The 23,892-nt window shown below is 42.5% G+C and overlaps 1 protein-coding gene across 2 annotated transcripts in view; it reads left to right on the top strand.

Annotated features, from left to right (window-relative positions):
• LOC138739679 (E3 ubiquitin ligase Rnf121) overlaps nt 1-23,892 on the top strand; it is a 92,349-nt gene that overhangs the window by 54,965 nt on the left and 13,492 nt on the right. For both annotated transcript variants that reach the window (XM_069892231.1, XM_069892230.1), the window contains 2 exons: nt 5,548-5,668; nt 14,425-14,558. In XM_069892231.1, the coding sequence (XP_069748332.1) occupies nt 5,548-5,668; nt 14,425-14,558 (255 nt within the window). The remainder of the gene's footprint in view (nt 1-5,547; nt 5,669-14,424; nt 14,559-23,892) is intronic.

Here is a 23,892-nt window from a genome sequence, read left to right as displayed (position 1 = left end):
ACTTGGATATGCCGTCGTTGGAAGATAAAGAGATTAAGGAGTTAGATATTCCTTTTAAAGAGATGGAAATTAAAGAAGCATTGCAATCTATGCCTGGGGGGAAATCCCCAGGCGAGGACGGTTTTACTTCTGAATTTTATAAAGGATTCTTTGACCTATTGTTCCCTGTACTAATGGAAGTTGTGAAGGAGACTACTGAAATTGGTTCTTTCCTGGAATTGTTTTCTAAGGCACTGATTACAGTAATCCCAAAAAAGGATAGAGATCTATTAAAAGTTGGATCTTATTGACTGATTATTGAATGTAGACTATAAAATAGTGGCAAAGGTTTTAGCTAAGTTTTTGCTGAAGTTGGTTCATGTAGATCAGGCTGGGTTTATTTAAAAACCGGTACTCAGAGGATAATATTGTTAAGTTGATTTCTTTGATCAGTGCCCTCGGGAACAACCCAACCAACCTATGATAATGGCTCTAGATGATGAAAAAGCGTTTGATAGTGGAATGGAGTTTTTTAATTAAAGTATTAGAGAAATTTAAATTGGGACCACTCTTTACTGGTTGGGTGAAGGCCTTGTATAAGAATCCATTGGCTAGGGTGGTGACAAATGGGCAAATATCTTCTTCATTTACATTGACTAGATCGACCAGGCAAGGATGTCCTTTGACACCAGCCTTATTTGCATTGGTCATGGAACCATTGGCTCAAATGATTAGACAGGATGATAATATCAAAGGTATTAAGTGAATTAAGAGGAATATAAAATTAATTTGTTTGCAGGTGATGTCTTAGTATATTTAACACACCCTGAGCAATCTTTGGGACATCTGCAAACGCGATTAGAGGAGTTTGGTAAAATGTCAGGATATAAAGTCAACTGGGAGAAGTGAGATTATGGCATCGGTAAAGGAGGGTTATTCAGCTTGAAAACAAAAAACTCAACTTCGGTGGTCTGACAAGATTAAATATTTGGGAATAGTTGTGGTCAACATTAAACTATTTCCCTTAATTGAATAAAATTAAACATGACCTAAATAGATGGAAAGGCTTACCAATAACTTTGATTAGGGCGTGTAAATTGTATAAAAATGAATATCTTTCTGCGAATACAATACTTATTTCAATCAATTCCTTGTAAACTTTCAAAATTTTCTTAAAGCATTTAAATGCTTTAACACAATTGTTTTAGTGGAAAGATAAGTTGGCAAGAGCGTCATTACAAAAATTGACTTGGAGATATGCTTTAGGGGATTACAATAACCACATTTTCAAAATTATTATGAAGCAGCCCAGTTAAAATTTATTAATAGGATGTTTGATACTGATTGGCCTATCAAATGGGCTAAAATGGAGATGGCCCAGCTTTTTGAACAAAATGTCGATCAACTGATTTATAAATGGAATCCTTGTCTCTTGCAAAATCATTATTACCCATGCTAAAACACGTAATGGAGATATGGCAATAATAGGAACCAGATTGTTGGAACTAAAGGTAAAATCTCCATTGTACTAGAATAAATTGTTTTCTTTTTCGATGAACAATCAATATTGAAATCATGGGAACAGCAAGGTATCAAGACTGTTATGAAGCTGGTTCTTTTCTTTCATTCAATAGACTTAAATAAAAATTTGGAATTATGTCAATACATTGTTTGCATATTATCAGGTTTTTGCTTTGTTGTTAGATAATTTTGGACGTGAGTTAAAGTTACCTAAGCGAACAAAATTTGAAACTTACAGATGGAGGCAAGAAAGGATTTATTCAGAAATGTACACTTTGTTACAACGTAAGATGAGTAAGTCAGATCTGTATAAATTGAGAATTAAATGGGAGGAAGACTTAGCTATTCCAATATCTCAGGAAGAATGGATAATTATGTGTGAAGACAGTATGACTAAATTAATAAATGTGAGATATAGGCTGGTTCAGTATAATTTTCTTCTTCAGCTGTATTTAACTCCTGAGAAATATGGATTTAGTTCTACAGATTTATGTTTTTGATGTGGTAAAGAGACCGGTTTTTTCCTATATTCAGTTTGACTTTGTGAAAAAGTGAAACCTTTTTGGTGTAGAATCTTGGAATCTTTGGAAGTTTAAGTTTAAATTGGAACTTGACCTGATGTTATTTTTGTGGGAAATATTGATTTTGGGGTTAAAAATGGAGAAGCCCCAACTTGCATTTATTCGACTGGCTTTCGGAGTGGCTAGGAAGTGTATAGCTATTACCTGAGAAAATGAAATTGAGTTGAATGTCCAGAGATGGCACGCTGAGTTGTGTTGGAAAAGATAACTTACAACTTGCATGATAATTATTCTTTTTTTATTAAGGTATGGAACCCGTATATGAAATATATGGGTTTAGTAATGTAATAAGGTTTTTTTTCTCTTCCCGGAAAGAGATGGCACCCAACACGGCAATAAGTAAATGACGATACATATGTTAACTCCATTTTATTTTATTTGGGGTAGTTTTTAGGGGGGGAGGGTATGGGGAAGGGGGGAATAAAGGGAGAAAAAGTTTTGTATATCTTATTTCTTTATATGTCTGTATACTATATCTTTAAAAAATAAAATATACAAAAGAAAGGAGGACCTATCCTGGACCCACAACACCACCTCATTAGTTAGGGAGATGCAGCAGGCACCTACACTTCCTGAGGTGGTTGAGGAGGGCAAGGCTACCGGCTACCAGCCTAACAACATTCTATAGGAGCTCAATAGAGTGTCTTGACTGACTGCATCACAGTGTGGTACGGTCACTGCAAAACGTGAGATCGGAAGACAGTGCAGAGTGTGATTAAAACTGCTAAGAAGATTGCTGGGGTCTCCCATCCCTCTATGACAATATCTACAGGGAGCAGTGCTTAAAGAGGTCTCAGAGAATCATTGAGGACCCTTACCATCCAGTCCACAGTATCTTTGAGATGCTAACTTCAAAGAAAAGGTACTGGAGGTTAAAAATCAGGGCTGCCAGGCTGGGAAACAGCTTCTTACCACAGGCTGTGAGACTGTTGAACAATCCTGGAAACTTTAAATTATTTTTATATATATATATTCTTTTTAAGAAAAAAAACCATTTATTTATTTATTTTGGATCAATATGAATTGATTGTATGTGAACTATGGTCTGGAGATGTTGCATTTTGTTGGGTTCTATATGTGCAGTCAGATGACCATAAAATTGCAATTGATTCCCTATGCTAAATGATATTTAAAGGGTTATATTCCACAGTATTCTGCCACTCAACTTTTTCCTCATTTTATGTCTGTGTCCATTGAAGATTCGTTGATTCCTGAGGGTGAATTCAATGGATTTTTATCTGTTATGGCACAGAGGGCCAGAGAATTCTGGTCATGAGGTTGAAGGTTTCTTTTATTGTCAGACAATAATACATTACAAATGTAGTATACATGATATACTTCAACTTTTGTTTGCTATAGGCATTGCCTGGTGCACCTAACAATAGGAGAAAGAGAAGCAAAAGAGAGTCCCTTCAGAGTCACTGAGAGTCTGTGGATTCGCCTCCAGCGATTCCTGCAGCCGCACAGACTCCTATTTAAACCATTGGCAACCCAAGCTCCAGATCCAAACCTACGACACGGTCAGAAAGCCTTCAGCAGCTGAGGCCCTTTGGGAGCCCTTCTTGCCCTCAGCACCCTCTCAAATCCTGGTTCCCAGCAGCCTGTGTTGGTGTTGGTCCTTTGACTGCAAGTCATCAGTTGCCCTCAGCCTGTGTGGGTCCTTCATCCACTGCAGACCCTGCTGGTCTGCTGCTGTGGTCACTGCCCCATGACACTCATTAACCACAATGTCAGAAGTAGATGACAGGATGGAATATTTTTTGCTGCTCTTAGAAAAACCTCAGGACAAGAGTCATAGTTTCTGTTTACGGTTAGAATGCACAACCCCAGCCCGTACACAACTCATCAAGTGTAAAGAATCTCTAGGGACGTACAAGATGCTGGAATCAGGAACAAAGGTTTAGAGCTGGAACCCTTGGTCCTGAAACATCACTCATTGCTGTTTCTCGAGAAGATGTTTAGCCAGTTCTCACGTGATTCTGTGCACTTGCACTTGAAACACTTCCTTCAAATCAAACCATCAGAAGGCCTTTGTCTTTCTCACAGGGTTGAAATGGCAACTACTAAGAAGGCATAGGTTGAAGGTGGGGGGAATGACACCTGGGGTGGCATGGTTGGTGCAGCAATTAGTGCAACGCCTTTACAGTGCTACCAATCAGGACCAGGGTTTGTATCCTGCGCTGTCTGTGTGGGTTTTCCCCGGGGGCTCCGTCCAGTTTCTTCCCTCCGTTCAAAAACTTACTAGGGGTTGTAGGTCAATTGGGTATAAATTGGGCAGCATGGACTTGAGGGCCATGTTACCGTACTGCATGCGTAAATTTAAATTTTAACAAAAAGTGCAATGCCTAGAGCGCACTACGGGAGGTGGTGGAAACCGATACAACAGCACTAATTAGAAGCCATTTGGTCAGGCTACTAATCAGGCAGGGAGTGGAAGGATACAGACAGATGGCATTAGATAGATTGGCATCATGGTGTAGTGCAGATGTGGTGGGCCAAACTCTCTATTCCTGTGTTGTGTCGCCCTCTTCTCTTAAATGTGATGCAAGGTCAGATTAGAGACAGAGTAGATGTGGCCAAGTTGTTTCCCATCCATTGCCTACTACTATGTTGTGGTAGCAAGCTTGTTGTCTGGTCCTACTAATTGTTCGTATTGAAGTCACTGTGCAGTAATGAGGAGGGGTGGGGGGTTATTTGTTAATTGGAGTCCCTTGTGAATTTTGTGTTGTTCAGTGTGTCCTTACTACTCTAGATGGTTGCGCGTCAATCCATGCCAGCTTCTTGTGCGGTAAAGTGGTTAGGATTGGGTTGCATGTTTTGTCTGGTGCTGATTTGCTTGCTCGTGATGGCGGCGCGTAGATTCACAGCGGCTTCTGTGATAGGCTGAGTGTGTGCGCGGGCTGTCTTGTTTGGTTTTGTTTGTCAGGTTGTTTTTGGTTTGAGCCTTGTCTTATGTTTATGGGCACTGTTTGGGAAAATGCAGTTTCGTTTTTATGCTTTGGAGTATGAAAATGACAATAAAGTAACTCTGACTTTGAGGAGAAGCAAGGACAGGAGGGCACAACTTCAGGATGGAGGGCTTCCATTTAAAACTGATGCAGAGGGAGGGATGTCTTCAGCCAGAGAGTGAGGAACCTCTGGAATACCAAGCACGGGTGGCTTTTGTGGAGCCCAGGTCGTTGGGTGTATTGAAGGCAGAGATTTGATAGGGATCTGAATTGTCAGGGTATCAAAGGTTATGGGGAGAAGGCAGGGAATGGGGCTGTGAGAGAATGGATCAGCTCATGATAGAATGGACAAGACTTGATAAACTAAATGGCCTACTTCTGCTGTATCTTATGGTCTCATGATCACCTTGAGGATGTGAATAACAGAGTGGAATTGTAAGGCATTCCTGCTGAGTGAGATTCAAAATAGAGGAATTAAATATCCATTAATTGGTTTTGATGTATTTTTTCCCTTGCAGAATAAAGCCTGAAGATGGAATGGACTTTGGAGTTTCACTTCTGTTTTATGGGCTGTATTACGGAGTACTGAGCCGTGACTTTGCAGAAATGTGTGCAGACTACATGGCCTCAACAATAGGGGTAAAGTGAGCCTCAAACATCTGCTGTCAGCAGCTATTGGATTGTGTAACTGTCTGAATGACCATGACATTTTCTCCCTACCGTTAGATGATGAGGTTTCTGCTCCCTCCCGAGGAACAAGGTGGACATTCAGCCCCTTGAGCAATTGATGAGCAAACTGTGGTGGAAGCTGGTACAATAGGGACGTTCAAAAGACTTAGACAGGCACATGGATGTAAGCAAAATGGAGGGTCATCGGTGTGAGGGAGGGAAGGGTTAGATTGATGTGGAGTAGGTTGACATTGGTCGCAACATAGTGTACTGTGTTGGAATGTTCTTTGTTCAAACAGTGAGACCAATGTAGAAAGTGAGATGGATCGGAGAGGGCCATGTGAGATGGTAAGGCAATTCCCAAGCCTGGTGGAACATTAGAAAGGATGGTGTGGTTGGCGCAACACTATTATAACAAACATTATTATAATGCAATGCTATTCAAGTGCTGGCGACACAGGTTCGAATCTGGCGCCTTCTGTAGGAGTTTGTAAGTTTTCCCTGGGTGCTCCAGTTTCCTCCCACCTCCAAAATCTTTTAAAAATGTAGACATACAACTTGGTAACTGGCTTTTCCAGCCCACGAGCCTGTGCCACCTAATCACACCCAATTCACCTACAACCCCTGGTAAGTTTTTGAAGGGTGGGAGGAAACCCACGCAGACATAGGGAAAATGTACAAACTCCTTACAGACAACACTGGTTTTGCACCAACCATGCCACCCCAGCTAACTGTGCCGCCCCAAATGTACAGGGTTGTGGGTTAATTGGGATGTAATTAGCCAGCATGGGTTTAAATGGCTGGAATCAGCTTCCACCGTGTTGAAAGTAAAGAAATTAAATTGGAGGTGACCAATGTGCCAGAATTATGACGATCTTGGTTGTAGGGGTGGAGGAGAGGTGAGGGATTTTAAGTCAAAAATTAGTATTTTAAAAAATATATTTATAAGTTTTCCAGACATGTAACACTATCCAAGTACAAAATATAATAGTCAAATATTAAAATCCAATCTATTACATAATTATATAAACCCCAACCCCTTCCTCCCACTAAACTAACCCCAAAGGAAAAAGAGAAGGGAAAAGAAAAAGATAAAACTTTTTTTTTAAAGTGAAAACATGAGAAAAGTGAGAAACTGGTTGCTGTAAATTCCCCCTCATCACAAAATTAATTATTTATAACTTACTATTTCAAGGAGGTTAATGGAAGTTCGCGGCTCAAGGACAAGTTCTATATATTAATTCCCTCAATTCTTAAATAAGGGTGCCAAATTTTCAAAAATACATCATAATTATTTCTCAAATTATAAGTAATCTTCTCCAAGGGACACGGCAGCTAAGCATTTCTACATTCCAACATTCCATACACAAAAGGGTATCTGATTTCCATCTTACTGCTATATATTTTATTACTATTGCTAAAGGAATCTTTAAAAATTGTTTTTGATATGTAGTTTCAGTCTTATCTACTCAGTATTACCTAATAAAAATAACATTGGAGTTTGTGGAAATTTAATTGGTGAGGCCAAGTTTGGAATATTGTGTGCCGTTCTGGTCTCCAAATTATAGGAAGGTTATCAATCAGGTAGAGAGGGTGCAGAGATTTACTAAAATGTTGCCTGGATTGCAGTATCTAGAATACGGAGAAAGATTGAATAGACTGGGTCTTTATTCATTGGAGTGGAGAAGGTTGAGGGGGGATTTGATCGAGGTATATAAAATTATGAGGGGAATAGATAGAGTAGATGTGAATAGGCTCTTCCCCTTGAGGGTAGGAGAGATTGGAACGAGGGGTCAAACATGAGAGGAAGCTTCTTCACTCAGAGAGTGGTGGCTGAGTGGAATGACCTTCCGGAAGAAGTGGTTGCGGCAGGGTCAATTTTGTCATTTAAGAGGAGGTTGGATGAGTGCATGGATGTGAGGGGGTTGTAGGGTTATGGGCAAGGAGGTGGAACTAGTGGAGTTCACTTAAATTGGTGTGGACTAGAAGGGTCGATATGGCCTGTTTCCGTACTGTAATTGTTCTATGGTTATATAACCCGTTCTAAATAAAACACCAAATTTGACCAAAAGGCTCCCACTTTGGAGCAAGGCCAAGTAGAATGTAAAAAAAAAAGTACCTATCACCTGACCACATCTAAAACACTGATCAGATCAATCTGATTTCAATTTATTTAGCTTTTGCGGAGTAAGATAGAACTGATGTAAAATAAAATTGTATTGAACTAACCTCTATCTAACATTCACAGTATTTGTCACAACTCTGACATGAATGAGAATCTTTGATTAGGATGATGAGATTGAATCTTAGAATGATTACAGCACAGGATGAAGCCATTCAGCCCATCATGTCTCTCCCAGCTCTCCATCAATTGAATTGAATTTTTATCATGAGTGCCGAAATACAGTAAAAAGCTATGTTTTTTGTGCTATCCAGGCAAGTCAACTCTTACAGCATGTAGAACAGTGATGTGCAGGGAGTAGTGCAATTGTCGTCTGAGAGCAGAGTATGGAGAAGACTGCAGTTAAAAAGAATGAAAGGGTATCACCTTTTGCCATTGTGAGAGGAAGAGTCTGGTATCAGAAGTGAAGAAACCAGTCTTGAATCTGGAGGTTGGGGTTAGATACCCAACTCCAGGACCAGAGCATCCTGCTCGTTCCATGTCCAGCTCTTTCTCCATGGCCTTCTATTATCTTCTCTGTTCAAATCTGCCTACGCAATGGCAGATCTAAACAAGAATTCGGGGGGTGTGGAGGTGTAATGCAGTTCACAAAAATGCTGGAGAAACTCAGCAGGTCATGTAGCATCCATGGAAGGCCTATGGGATGTTGGGGTTCATTAAAATGGAGTTTGAGTTTGCAACTCCGGTGAAACCTCACTTGGAGTATTGTGTTCAATTCTGATCACTTCATGATGGGAAGGATGTGGAAGCTGTGGAGAGGGGGCAGAGGAGATTTACCAGGATGCTGTCTGGATTGGAAAATGTGCCTTATGAACCAAGGTTAGCAGAGCCGGGATTTTCTCTTTGGAGTGAAGAAGGATGAGAGGAGATTTAAGAGGTCGACAAGATTGAGAGTCATAAACAGGGTGGATGATCAGCGCCTTTTTCCCAGGGCAGGAATAGCAAACACCAGAGGATATGTGTACAAAGTGAAGGGAGGAAGTTTAGGGGAGACATCGGGGTAAGATCTTTTTTAAAAAGAGAGTTGTGGGAGCCTAGAATGCCTTGCCAGGGGTGGTGGTGGAGGCTGGAACATTAAAGGCATTTTAATAAGCTCTTAGGTACATGGGTGGAAGGAAAATTGAGGCTTATGAGATAGGGAGGGTTTAGTTCTTTTTTAAGAAATATAAAGGCCAAAGGGCTTGTTGTTGTGATCAATATTCTATGTTCCATGTTCACCTGAAGAAGGACTCAGGCTCAAAATGTCTACTCCCCATCGCTTTCCACGAATGGTACGATGTGCTGAGTTTCTCCAGCACGAACGCGAACTGAGTAAATAAGACCATCTCTTCCCATTTATGCCTGTGACCTCCAGTCATCCCCTTCAAACAGGAACAGCTTACCACTCAAATTATCTGGACTCTTTATCTTGTTATGCGTCTATCACGTCTCCCTTGAGCTTCTGTTCAAACAAAACAGTTATATATTTTCCATTTATTATTGTGGAAGTAGCCCCTCATCCCAGGTGCCAATCTTTTCTGGACCCTGTCTAACTCTTTCCCATCCTATAAACTTCTCCTAGAGGGTAGTGAATTGCTGGAATTCTCTGCCCCAAAGGGTGGTGGCCAGTTAATTAGATAGACAAATTCCATAAAGATCATGCGATTGAAGAATTGGTGTGGAACAAACCAGTATACATGAGCCATGATCAATGAGGGGCCAGGTTCAAGGGGCTGAATAGCCTCCTGCTCCTATTTTCTTGTGCACAACGAGGTAACAAACTATAAATTAAGCCATAATAGTCTGGTTAAAGCCAGGCCTGATGCTTTAATAAATGCACGGAGATGATCTTCCCACTTTTATCTGCTATCAAGTTCATTATTATCTGATTGTACAAGAACAGCCCAACAAAACCGTGTTCTCTATTCCTTGGTGCAAAGCCCACAGGCATAAACACGCATACAGACATACAATACTTATAATATAGACAAAAGCACATACAGACATGTAATAGACATAAACACGCATACAGACATGCAATACAGACATAAACACGCATACAGACATGCAATACATATAATACAGACAAACGCACATACAGACATGTAATAGACATAAATGCACATACAGACATGTAATAGACATAAACATGCATACAGACATGCAATACATATAATACAGACAAACGCACGTACAGACATGTAATAGACATAAACGCACATACAGACATGTAATAGACATAAACACGGATACAGACATGCAATACAGACATAAACACACATACAGACATGCAATACAGACATAAACACACATACAGACATGCAATACATATAATAGACAAACGCACATACAGACATGTAATAGACATAAACGCACATACAGACATGTAATAGACATAAACACGGATACAGACATGCAATACAGACATAAACACACATACAGACACGCAATACAGACATAAACACGCAATACAGGCACGGGCACGCCATGCCGGCACAAACATGCATACACAAATAAATAGTGTTGAATAAATAGTAAAGTCTTAGATGGTTACAATGAACAGTTCATTCGGTCGCCCATTCTCACTGCCTGTGGGAAGAAGTGGTTCCTTAGCCTGGCGGGGCTGGCTCTGATCCTCTTGGATTTCTTCCCCAGCGGGAGCAGCTGAAAGATGCTGTGTGCAGGGTGGTAGGAGTCCTCCATGATTTTGCACCCCCTCTTCAGACAACGATCAAGATAGATCATGTCAATGGCTTGGGGGATGGGGGCTGGTGAGGGAGACGCCAGTGATCTTCTCTGTGGTTCTTACGGTCCAGTGGATTGACCTCCAATCCATTTCTCTGCATGATGCAGCCGGACAGGATGCTCGCAATAGAAGTTATGTAGAAATTTGGTAGGGCGGTGGCCGGTAGCCTTGCTCACTTCAGTCTTCTCAGCAAGTGCAGTCACTGTTGCGCCTTCCTCTGTGGATATGAGCCTCTGTGGATAATGCTGAGAACAGCTGGTTGCAGTTAGTACTTGAGCACTGGAGTTTCCACTCGCTCTGTAGATGCAGGAAAATACGGTGGGATAGACCTCTCCTATTGACTCCTCAACCTTTCAATAAGACCACGCTGATGGAGATTCACTGCACCATGCAGCATGGAAAAAGACCCTTCAGCCCAATTTATTCATGCTGACCAAGCTCCCAACCTAAGTTAGTCCCAAGCTTGTTTGGTGCTTGCTAAAACAATGCAGAAGCCCATAGGCAGACAGGTCAGAGTGGGGTGGAGCTATCTTCACTGTGTCACCCTGAACTTCTAGCTACTTTAATTTTCCACCCCACTTGCTTTCTCTGAGCTGTCAGCGGCAGTTAGTTCTGCTGTAATGTTAACAATCTGTAATGTCACCTCTGCAGCTTCCTCACTGCAAGAAACTGCCGAGAGTTGTGAATGAGCCTCAGGCCACCGTACACACCCTTTCCATCGATCTGCTCCTTAAGAGCAGCAGCCAACGTAAAGTTTAATAGCATGGGAACAGACCCGCAACAACAGGCCCTCCTGCTTTAGTTCCACTTGCCTGCATTAGGCCCATACCCTCCTGCCTCGCACCCATCTCCTGTCAGGAAGAAGATTCATCACCAGCTTAAAGAGAGTTTCCTGCTGTTTTCAGACTCCTGAATGAATCTCAAAATAGTGAAATTATGTTCCCTTCATTCTGACCCAACAGATCTCTCTGTAACTATAACCATATAACAATTACAGCACAGACACAGGCCAGTTCAGCCCTTCTGATCCATGCTGAACACTTTCTCCCACCTAGTCTGATTAATCTGCACCTGGCCCATAACCCTCCACACCTCTCTCATCCATATGCCTATTCAACTTTTCTTTAAATATTAAAATCAAACCCACATCTACCGCTTTGGTCAGAGACTCATTCCACACTCCCACCGCCCTCTGAGTGAAGAAATTCCCCCTCATGTTTCCCCTAAACGTTTCCCCTTCAATCTCATTTTATGTCCTCTTGTTTGAATCTCCCCCTCTTTAAATAGAAAAAGCCTGTCCACATTGACTCTATCCATCCCCCTTATAATTTTGAAAACCTCTATCAAATCACCCCTCAACTTTCTATGCCCAGGGAATAATGTCCCAGCCTGCTCAACCTTTCCCTGTAACTCAAACCTTGAAACCCGGTAACATTCTCATAAACCTCCTCTGCACTCTCTTTATACTGGTTATATCCTTCCTGTAATTTGGCCACCAAAACTGCACACAATATTCCAAATTTGACCTCCCCAATGCCTTATACAACTTCAACATGACATCCCTACTCCTGTATTCAGTATTCTGATACATAAAGGCCAAGGTACCAAATGCTTACTTCATCATCCTGTCTACTTTCTTGGAATGATGTAGCAGAACTCTTAAATCCCTTTGTTCTACTCTGATGTTTTGTGTGATAACTGGTCTGCTTGCAAAATAACTCCATGTTGATGCACATATCAATAAATTTGAATTTTTCCAAGTTCTCTTTTTTGTTTCAATTCTCTAACAATCTTTCCCCTTTTTACCTTCTCTCTAATTGCCATCATTAATCTATGAACAAAGTTGCTCCATAAACACCATCAGTATGGTAGCCCTGACTTCAGCTTCGCAGAAACATTTCCTTTATCGGATGCATCCATCTCGCCATCCTCACCCTGCTACTTCTTTGACCTGCTGTGTCAAGATTTTCTCTCCACAGATGCTGTTTGACTGTTGAGTATTCATAGCGTTTTCTGTTCTTATTTCAGGTATGGCCTGAAAAGTGATGAGTACCACACAGGTACTAATCAATTACCATAAAACATATGGGCAGAAGTAGGCCTTTCAGCCCATCGTGCCCTGCCATTTAATCAGGAGCTTTTCCACTTCCCACTCAGTCCCACTGCCTGACCTTCTCTCCATAACCTTTGATACCCTGGCTAATCAATAACCTATCAATCTCTGACTTAAATACCCCCGATGACCTGGCCTCCACTACTGCCTGTGGCCACAAATTCCACAGATTCATCACCCTCTGACTGAAGAAATTCCTTCACATCTCTGTTCTAAACGGACACCCTTCAATCCTGAAGTTGTGTCCACTCATCCATAGGAAATAACCTTTCCACATCTACCCTATCCATGCCTTTCAACAACTGAAATTTTTCAATGAGATCCTCCCTCATTCTCCTAAATTCCAATGAGTTCAGACCAAGAGCCGTCAAATGTTCCTCATATGATAACCCTTTCATTCCTGGAATCATCTTTATGAACTTGCCCTGTACACACATCCTTTCATAAATGAGAAGCCCAAAACTGCTCATAATACATGACGTCTCACCAGTGACTATCTCCACCAAGAGGAAACTTAACGATTGTTCAGTTAGGTTTGTCTTCAAAACCATCGCCATAGCTATCAAGTGGTTACCATCGACAAGAAACCTTAATGCCATCTGCAGCATGTCTTCTATGTCTGCAAAGACAACTCTGAAGCTTGGGGTGCACGAGAGACGGCAGAGGCTGGAATCTGGAGCAAAAAACTATCTGCTAGAGCATCAGTGGGAGAGAAAGAGTGGCTGAAATTTTGGGTCGACCCTTCATCAGGAGTTCCAGCAGCGGATTGTTTGGTATCCTTCGACTTGTCCCACTGCCGTGTGTGGTTCAGCAATCTCACACGTCAGGCTACATCCTGGTGCCCAGGTTGCTTTGGAATGTAGGTGATAAATATTCGGAAAGCAAGATTTTCCACAACCATCAAAAGTGAGAACACAGCTTTAAGATGAAACAAGGGGGTTCCTTAGGCACCCACTACTCTCTGTATAAAAATAAAAGTACCTCTTACATCTCCCCTAAACTTTCCTTCCTTCATCTTAAACAGTATTCACTATTGTTGCCCCAGGCAAAAGCCCCATCATTTTGCTCAAACCTCAAGGCTCCACAGTGTGGTTCAATACTGTTAGGTCTGCTTTGTTCATGAATGAGTGAGACAAACACCAGGCTGAGTCGAAATCAGGGTTCTTTGTTCTTTATTACCGGATTGTAACACTTGCGACTAACAAAGTTAGTCGGAGAATGCATTCTGCCGTTATCAGCAAAATGGTGATTTTTTATACCCTTGGATACGTGCTTAGAACATCATCATATCATTACTTGTCCAATGACTAAAACTGTTGCTATCCTTTCCCTGCTAGCTTCCTGCCTCTCAATCCATCAATGTCTCTCTTATCTTGTAAGTACAAGGATGCATTCACATTTTTTTACTGCCCCGTACATTCCCATCTCATGATGTTTTACCTAACAGGAGTACAAGGACACCTCCCCTTCTTGTTACTGCCCTGTACAGGGTAACTCCCTACACATTCCCATCTCATGATGTTTTACCTTACAATACCTAATCTAATAATTGTCACAGTAAAGAGACTAGGAACATATTATTACATTGAAGGTGCAAGCCCTTGTTGTTTGAGTGTGTGAATGTTTTCTGACGCTTGCCTGTTTGATTTTTGAAGGGTAGGGGTGAGTAATTTCCAGCTGGTTTTAAGTTTTTTTTTGCCTTGCAGTACTACAATGCATCAGGAATGCCAACCAAACACCTCTCCAATGAGATCTGTGCCGTCTGCGGCCAAAAAATCTTTGTGGACGTCAACGAGGAAGGGATCATAGAGAACACCTACAAGCTATCCTGTAATCATGTGTATCCTTTGGAAGAGATGGAGCACAGGGCTCCTAAACTGGTCATTTATCACCTTTTGTATGTTGGTCTGTGTTCTTCCCCCAGTGCTCCTCCCCTGTTCTTTCTTTCCTTCCCCCCCCACCCCCCACCCCACCAGCCTTTTTATTCTGACACGTGCCTTTTTTTCACTCATACCTTGAAGAAGGGCTCAGGCCCAAACCATCAGTTATACATCAAACCTCCCAAGGACACTACAAGACCAGCTGAGTTCCTCCAGCAGTTCTGTGTTTATACTGTAATCGTGGCACCTGCAGACTTCCGTGTTTCACTCCAAACCTGACCCTTCCTATCATGTTTGTTTTGCATTGTCACAGAAGTACCTTTTCATGAATTGAAAGGAGCTGCAAGTGAAGGTTGGATCAAGGTGCAATATTTTATTTCTAAGTGTGCTGGAGAAACTCAGCAGGTCACACCGCATCCAGAGGAAGTAAAAGGTGATGAATGTTTCAGGCCTGAGCCCCTTGTCAGGAATAAAATGGATGCGGTGTGACCTGCTGAGCTACCCCAGCGCATGTGCTTTCCACTTGACCTTGGCATCTTTCCTGATGGGAACAGCTGAAAGATGCTGAGTGCAGAGTAAAGGGGTCCTCAATGATTTGGTGCACCCTCTTCAGACAACGATCCCAGTAGATCACACCATTGGGGAGGGGGTGAGGAATGTAGGCCTTGGTGATACTCTCTCATTTCTGTGGATTGACCTCTGATCCAATTCAGAATCAGAATTTATTGTTATGAACATGTCATGAAATTCATTGTTTTGTGGCTGCGTCACAGGGCAAATATTTCTATAAAAACCACGTTTCAAAGTAAATAAAATAATGCAAGAAAAAGTTAAAGGGAGGCAGTGACTTTGGTTCATTCAGGAATCTGATGGCAGCAGGGAAGAAGCTGTCCTTGTGCTGCTGAGCGCTCGTCTTCAGGCTCCTGTACCCTTTATCCGATGGGAGCAGAGTGAGGAGAGCATGGCCTGGGTGGTGGTGATAGAGGCCTCTTTCTTAAGACACTGGCTCTTGTAGATGTCCTCGATGGAGTGAAGTCTGGTGCAGACTGAGTTAACAACCCTGTGGAGCTTTTTGTTTCCTGTCCTGAGCATTGGCGCCCTCAAACCAGACAGTGATGCAACCAGACAGAATGCTCTCCACAGGACAGGTTTTCAAAATTCTTTGTTAACATACTGAGCCTCAAACTCCTCACAAAGTATAACTGGGGGTTTTAGGTTGCATCAATATGGAGGCTTCAGGACAGATCCACAGAGATGTTGATACCAGGAATATGAAGTTCTTGACCCTCTCCACCGCTGACTCCCTCAATGAGGACTGAGTCATATTCTGATTTCTTCCTGAAGTCATCTTCTTGGTTTTGCTAACATGGAGTATAAGGTTGTTGTGATGCCACTCAACTAACTGATCTATCTCCCTCCTGTACATTTCCTCATTGTCAATTGTGATTCTGTTGATGACCATGGTGTCATCGGCAAACTTGTAGAAAGCATTTGAATTGTGCCTGGCCACACATGGGTGTGGAGTGAGTAGAGCAGTGGGCTAAGCACGCATCCTTGAGGTGCATCTGTGTTGATTGTCAGTGAGGAGATGTCGTTTCCAATATGTACCGACTATGGGTCTTCCGATGAGGAAGTTAAGGATCCAGTTCCGAGGAGATGTAGAGTTTGTTGACCAGCACTGAGAGAATAATGGTGTTGAAGGCTCAGCTGCAGTGGATGAAGAGTAGCCGGATGTATGAGTTGCTGTTGTCTAGGTGATCCAGAGCTGAATGGAGAGCCAGCAATGTTGCATCTGCTGTGGAGAGATTGTGGTGTTGGGTGAATTGCAGTGGGTCCAGACCTTTATTTCAGTCGGTGTTAATTCTGGCCATGACCAGCCTCTCGAAGCATTTCCTCACAGTAGAAGTTAGTGCCACTGGATGGTAGTCGTTGAGGCAGCTCATGCTACTCTTATTGGGCACCAAGATGATTGAAGCAGGTGGGAACCCCCCCCCAACCTGTCTGCAGCAGTGAAAGATTGAAAATGTCCTTGAGCACGCTGACTAGTTGTTTGACACAGATTTTCAGAAACCTGCCTTCAGGGTCTGATGCCTTTTGATGGTTCACCCTCTCGAACGATGTTTGACATTGGCCTCAGAGACAGTTACAGCATCACAGGGTTCTCAGCCTTTGCAGGGGTACAGTGAGTTCTCCTCAAAGTGAGCAGAGAAAAGGTTCAGCTCATCACAGCCATTATAGTGTTTGATCTCGCTTTGTAGGACGTAATGGCCTTCGATCCCTGAGGAGTGTCTGTCTCCGACTCTAGCTTCCCCCAGAATTACTTATTTGTTGCTGAGATAGCCTTCCGCAGGTCATACGTGGACTTGTTGTAGAGATCTGGATCACTGGCCTTCAACCCCTTGATCTCGCCCTCAGCAGGTTGAGAATATTCTCTATGGCAGCCGTACCACATTGATGCTTCCGGCCAGAATACACACAATGCAGCTCCTGTAAAAGGTTGACGTGATGGTGGCCGGTGGTCTCGCCCGCTTCAGTCTTCTCAGGAAATGCAGTCGCTGTTGTGCCTTCCTGACAAGTGAGGAGATGAGTGTCCAGGATAGATCATTAGTTAAGTGGTCTCCAAGAAGATTGGTGCTCTCTACTCTGTCCACTACCGAGTTATTGATGTGTAGTGGAGGGTATTCGTTCCTGGTCCTCAAGTTTACCATCATCACCTTTGTCTGGACCACGTTGAGACTTGGGTTGTTATTCTCACACCATATCATGAGATCTTCCAGCTATTTGTAGTACGACTCATCATTGTTGTTGATGAAACAACCACCGTTATGTCATCTGTTAGAGCTGGATCTGGTGATGCAGTTGTGAGTCAGTCGCGTGAACAGGAGCGGGCTGAGCACACAGCCCCGAGGTGCACCAGTGTTCAGCGTGACGGTGCTCAGCCTTCTGCTACCAACACAGAGGTTGTGCTCTTTCCATTAGGAAATCCAGAATGGGGTTTCAGAGAGGGGTGTTGAGTCCCAGCGAGGATAGTTTCTCTGGGGAATGATCGTATTAAATGCGGAGCTGAAGTTGATGAATAACAGTCGAACGTATGAGGTGGTGTTCTCCAGGTGGGTCAGGATGGAGTGAAGGAGCAAGCCTATAGCATTGTCTGTGGAATGGTTTCTCCTCCAGTTCCTTTGAAATCTTTCCCATCCCACCTTAATTTATGCTCTCTAGTTTTCAAGTCCTCTACCCAAGGTAGACTATTTACTTTACCTGTACACCTCAGCATTTTACTTTCAGCTCCCCTCTTGGCCCCGTATACTCCAGGGAGAAAAGTCTACTATTTATTTGCCACATTTCCTCTGCTTCCATAATCTTTTTCACAGAAAACACTTCAATGAGAAGCATTAATTTACGACCTCGCCCATTTCCTGTGACTCCACACTTAGACAGCCTTGTTGATCCTGAAGGGGACCAATTCTCTCTCTGCTTACTCTTTTGCCCTGATGATCCATAGAGTCTCTTGGCTCTGGCTTTAAAGGAAACTCCTATCTTGTGTCCTCTTTTCCCTTTCTTGATTTCCCTCTTGTGTAGTCTGACATTTCTTGTATTTTCCAAGGTATTTGCTTGATCCCACTCCCTGTACCTGAGATGTGCCTCATTTTTCTTTTCTGATCGGGGCCTCAAATGTTCCTCATCAACCAGGGTTCCCTGAATCTACTAGCCTTTCTCTTCACTCCAATTACACCCAATTGACCCAGTACGTTTCGAACGGTGGGAGGAAACCAGAACCCCTGGGGAAATCCCACGCAGATATGGGAGAGCATACAAACTCCTTACAGACAGCATGGGATTTGAACCCTGGTCCCAATTGTTGGTGCTGGAACAGCGTTGTGCTAACTGACTTGATATTAAAAGCCTCCCACTTGCCAGATATCCCTGTATCAGCCAACAGTCTTTCCCAGTCAACCTCCGCAATTCCCTGTCTGATGCCTTCAAATTTGGCCTTGCGCCTAACAACTGACTTTAATTTGTGGACCATTGCTATCTTTGTCTATAACTATTTAAAATGTATTCACCTGGATATTGCCTGGATCAAAGAGTGTGACAGTTGGACTAACTTGGATTGTTTTCTCTCTTGCATTGAAGTTGATCCAAACAAGAATGTTCTATAAATCTCTGGTGAGACCGCACTTAGAGAATTGTGTTCAGTTCTGGTCACCTCATTACAAGAAGGATGTGGAAGCTATGGAGAGGGCAGAGGGTAGATTTACCAGGATGTTGCCTGGATTGGAAAACAAGTCTTATAAGCCAAGGTTAGCAAAGCTGGAACTTTTCTCCTTGGAGCATAGAAGAAATAAGAGGAGACTTAATGGAGGTCTACAAGATTGTGAGAGGCATAGATAAGGCAGTCACCTTTTCCCCAGGCCAGGAGTAGCCAACACCAGAGGATATCTGTACAAATTGAACAGAGGAAAGTTTTGGGGAGTGGAGAGACATCAGAGATACTTTTTTTACACAGAGTTGTGGACCTTGAATGCATTGCTAGGGTTGGTGGTGGAGGCTGGAACAAGAGGGGCATTTAAAAAACTCTTAGGCAGGCACTTGGCTGAAAGAAAAATAGAGGAGGTAGGGAGGGTTTCAATTAAAAAAAAATGTATATGTTAGGTCAGCACAACATCGAGGGCTGAAGGGCCTGTACTGTGCTGTAGTGTTCTATGTTCCACTTTGGGTGGTTAAATGCAAGAAGAAAGTTAATAACAGGACTCGTAACAACATTGATGTGGAGAGAAATATGGGGGTTCAGGTCCAGAACTCCCTGAAAGTGGCCACACAAGTAGATTGGGTGGTAAAGAAGGGGCATGGGGTGCTGACCTTCACTGGGTGGAGCATTGAATATAAAAGCAAGGAAGTCATGTTGCATTGATATATATCTTTGGTTAGGCTCCACTTAGAGAATTGTGTGCGATTCTGTTTACCCCATTTACAGGAAAAATGTGGATGCTTCAGTAAGGTACAGAAGCTATTTACCAAGATGCTGCCCGGATTAGAGAATATGAACTAGAGGGGAAGTTGGATACATTTGAGATATTTTCTCTGGAGCATCAGAAGCTGAGGTGGTAGAAGTTCACAAGGAGCATGGATAAGGTAGAAAGTCAATTTTTCTCCTTCCCCAGGATAAAAATGTCAAAGATGGCAAAAAATGTCAAAGATGGCATAGATAGGGTGGACAGTCAGCACCTTTTTCCCAGGTCAAGAGTAGCAAACACCAGAGATCTGTTTAAGGTGAGGGGAGGAAAGTTTAGGAGAGATGTCAGAAGTAGGCTTTTTTTACACAGTGCAGTGGGTGCCTGGAATGCATTGCTGGGGAGGCTGGAACAATAGGGACATTTCAAACACTAAGACAGGCACGTGGATGTAGAAAAAAATAGAGGGTTATGAGAGTGAGATAGGGAAGGTTTATTAATTTGAGTAGGTTGGTGTAGGTCTGCACAATGTCATAGGCTGAAGGGCCTGAACTGGGTTGGTGGGTGACTGGGACAGGCTGCTAGGATAGTACTGGAAACACTTAGAGGGTGTTTATCAGACTTCCAGACAGACATGAATATGCAAGGAATAGAGGGATTTGAATCAAGTACAGGCAGAAGACATTCACACTTCAAATTTAATTTTTTTTTAACAGCACAGTAGAAGCTAGTTCAGGACATTTAAACCTGTGCCACCCAGTTACACCCAAATTAACCTACAACCCTATTTCCTCCGGGTGCTCTGATTTCCCTCTGATTTTTGAATCATGGGGGGATCCCAGAGGAAACCCACGCAGACACAGGGAGAACGTATGAACTCCTTATGGCACCAGATTCGATCCTGGTGGCACCTGGTACGCCATCTGTGCCGTCATAGTTTAATTTGTCATCGTGCTTGGCCAAGAAGGGCTTATCCTGTATTGTTCTATGCTGTAATTTCTCTCCATCCTTCCCAGAGTGTGGCCAGCCACTTGAATGCATTTCATATCAGTCAAACAGATGTTTCATTTGTATTCATGCACCTCTGAACAAATCCAAGTACCCTATGCATTTTTATAACTACATTATCAATTTGTCATGCCACCTTAAAAAATTGTAAAATAAAACACCTCCAATTCCTTCATGTCCCTTCATCTTTACTTCCCATGCCCCTGAGCAGTAGTTAAATGATTAACCCCTCAGTCATATGGAAAAGTCCTACTGATTTTCTGAATTTTTTATTTTTACATTTTGTTTACAGTGTGATAGAAACCTATTCCAGCCATTTAAACCCATGCTGCCCAATTACATCCAAATCAGCTTACAACCCTGTACATTTTGAAGGGTGGGAGGAAATCGGAACACCTGGGGAAATCCACAAAGACACTGAGAGAAGGAACAAACTCCTTAAAGACAACTCCAGATTTGAACTCTGGTCACTGGCGGTGTATCAGTGTTGTGCTAAACCATGTCGATGATCTGGTGGAATGGAGTTTGAGTATTCTGGCCCTTCTACCCTGATCTGATGACAGATTCTGTCCATACGCTAGGAATCCTGTCTCTCATTGCAAGCACACTATACTTTCTTTATTTAACTATTGTATTTGGCTTCTGGTAACTCCCTGAGATGCTGATATACTCCAATTCCCTTCTTTGGCTCCCCAACATTGTCTATTTCAGAAACCTACAAAGGTACAGATTCTAAAGAAAAAAGAATGCTGGAAACACTCAGCAGAGTGGGTATCATCTCCAGATAGAGAAACATTTTGGGTTGTCCTTTATCAGAATTGAAATAGGCATTACAGCACAGAAAATGTTCCGAGTTATTATTTTACCTAGTCCCACTGTCCTACACCCAGTCCATACCCCTTCCATCCATGTACCTGCCTAAATTCTTCTTAAATGTTAAAATTCTGTCCACATTCATCACTTCAGCTGGCAGCTCATTCCACACCCCCACCACTCTCTGTGTGAAGAGGTTCCCCTAAAACTTTTCCTCTTTCACTTTTAACCCATGTCCTCTGTTTGTATCTCACCTGCCCTCATTGGAAAAAGTCTATCTACATTTACTCTTATCTGGACCCCTCATAACTTTATAAACCTCAATCATATCTCCCCTAATTTTCTACGCCCAAGGGAATAAAGTCCTAACCTGCTTAACCTTTCCCTGTAACTCAGTTCCTGAAGTCCGGGCAACATCCTAGTAAATCTTCTCTGCACTCTTTCTATCTTATTGATGTCTTTCCATCTTATTGATATCTTTCCTGTAGTTAAGTGACTAATACTGCATACAATCCCCCAAATCTGGCCTCACCAATGTCTTATACAACTTTGCCGTAACATCCTAACTCCTGTACTCCATTCAGTCTCTCCAGTCTGTGCCGCCATCATCTCCCTAGTTCTGCTGACCTGCTCCCATTCTATAACCCTCCCATCCATGTATCTATCCAATTTATTCTTAAAACACACGATCGAACCCGCATTCACCACATCAGATGGGCAGCTCATTCAACACTCTCACCTCTCCCTGAGTGAAAAACTTCTCCCTAATGTTCCCCTAAATCTTTCCCCTTTCATTTAAAAACTATGACCTTTTGTACTTCCCCAATCTAAGTGAAAAAAGCCTACTCACATCACTCTGTCTATACTTCTCATAATCTTGTAAACCTCTATCAAATCTCCCCTCATCTACAATCCAAGGAATAAAGTCCTAACCTGTTTAATCTTTCCCTGTAACTCAACTTCTGAAGACCTGGCAACATCCTAGTAAATCTTCTCTGCACTCTTTCAATCTTATTGATCTCCTCCCTGTAGTTAGGCACCCAGAATTGCACACAATGTTCCAAATTTGGTCTCACCAATGTCTTAAATAACTTCAACTTAACATCCCAACTCCTGTACTCAATACTTTGATTTATGAAGGCTAAGATACCAAAGGTTTTCTTTACAATCCTGTCCACATGTGATGCCACATTCAGGGAACAATGTACCTGTACTCCCAGATCTCTTTGCTCCTCCACACTCCTCAGTGCCCAACCATTTACTGTGTATGTCCTACCTTGGTTTGCCCTTCCAAAATACATCACTTCACATTTGTCTGAATTAAACTCCATCTGCCATTTTTGGCCCATTCTCCCAGTTGGTCCAGATCCATCTGCAAGGTTTGAAAATCTTCCTCACTGTCCACAACGCCTCCAATCTTAGTGTCATCAGAAAACATGCTGATCCAATTCACCACATTATCATCCAGCTCATTGATGTAGACAACAACAACAATGGACCCAACACAGATCCCTGAGGCACACCACTAATCACAGGCCTCCAATCTGAGAAGCCACCATCCACTACCACTCTCTCTTTTCTCCCACACAAGCTCTCTTTCAATACCCAGTGTCTGAATCTCATGAACTAACCTTCCATGTGGGACCTTGACAAAGGATTTACTAAAGTCCATATAGACAACATCCACAGCCATTCCTTCATCTACCTTCTTGATAACCTCCTCAAAAATCTCTATAAGATTCATTAAACATGACCTATCACATAAAGCCATGCTGACTGTCCTTAATCAGCCCATGATTGTCATATATACCATCTCTCAGAACTGCGTCCAATAATTTACCCATCACTGACATCAGGCTCACCAGCCTATAATTACCTGGTACATTTTTGGTGCCCTTTTAAACAATGGCACAACATGAGCTACCCTCCAATCCTCTGGCACCTCTCCGTGGCCAAGGGCATTTTAAATACTTTGATTTATGAAGGTCAATGTGCCAAAACCTCTATGAGTATGGAATACTTTAGACATATAGCATGGTAACAGGCCATTTTGGCCCACGAATCCTTGTCGCCCAATTTACACCCAATTAGCCTACAGCCCCAGTGGGAGAAAACCGGAGTCCGCAGGGAAAACCCATGCAGACACGGGGAGAACATACAAACTCCTTACAGACAGCGCAGGATTCAAACCCTGGTTCTGATCGCTGGTGCTGTAAAGATGTTGCGCTAATTGCTACACGAACTGTTCTGCTCAAATGTTATCTCCACAAATGCTGCTTGGTATGCATTTCTACACTTGTCTGCCTCTGTTTTGATGTTTTCACCTTCTATTCAAACTTAGTCCAACGTATTTTGCATAGTCTAACTAATCTCTGGTCTGCTTGTCATTCTTAATGCTCACTGCCCAAGACTGGCTCTAGTCTGAAAACTTTCTGATGTAAAGCTTTCATCTGCATCTTGCAACCTTAGTATGACCTTGCCTCCTCCAACCATACTCTTGAGGATTGGTCTCTTGCCCTCC

The sequence above is a fragment of the Narcine bancroftii genome, chromosome 7, assembly GCF_036971445.1.
Source record: "Narcine bancroftii isolate sNarBan1 chromosome 7, sNarBan1.hap1, whole genome shotgun sequence".
Taxonomy (NCBI): Eukaryota; Metazoa; Chordata; class Chondrichthyes; order Torpediniformes; family Narcinidae; genus Narcine; species Narcine bancroftii.
This window is presented reverse-complemented; position numbering and strand designations above follow the sequence as displayed.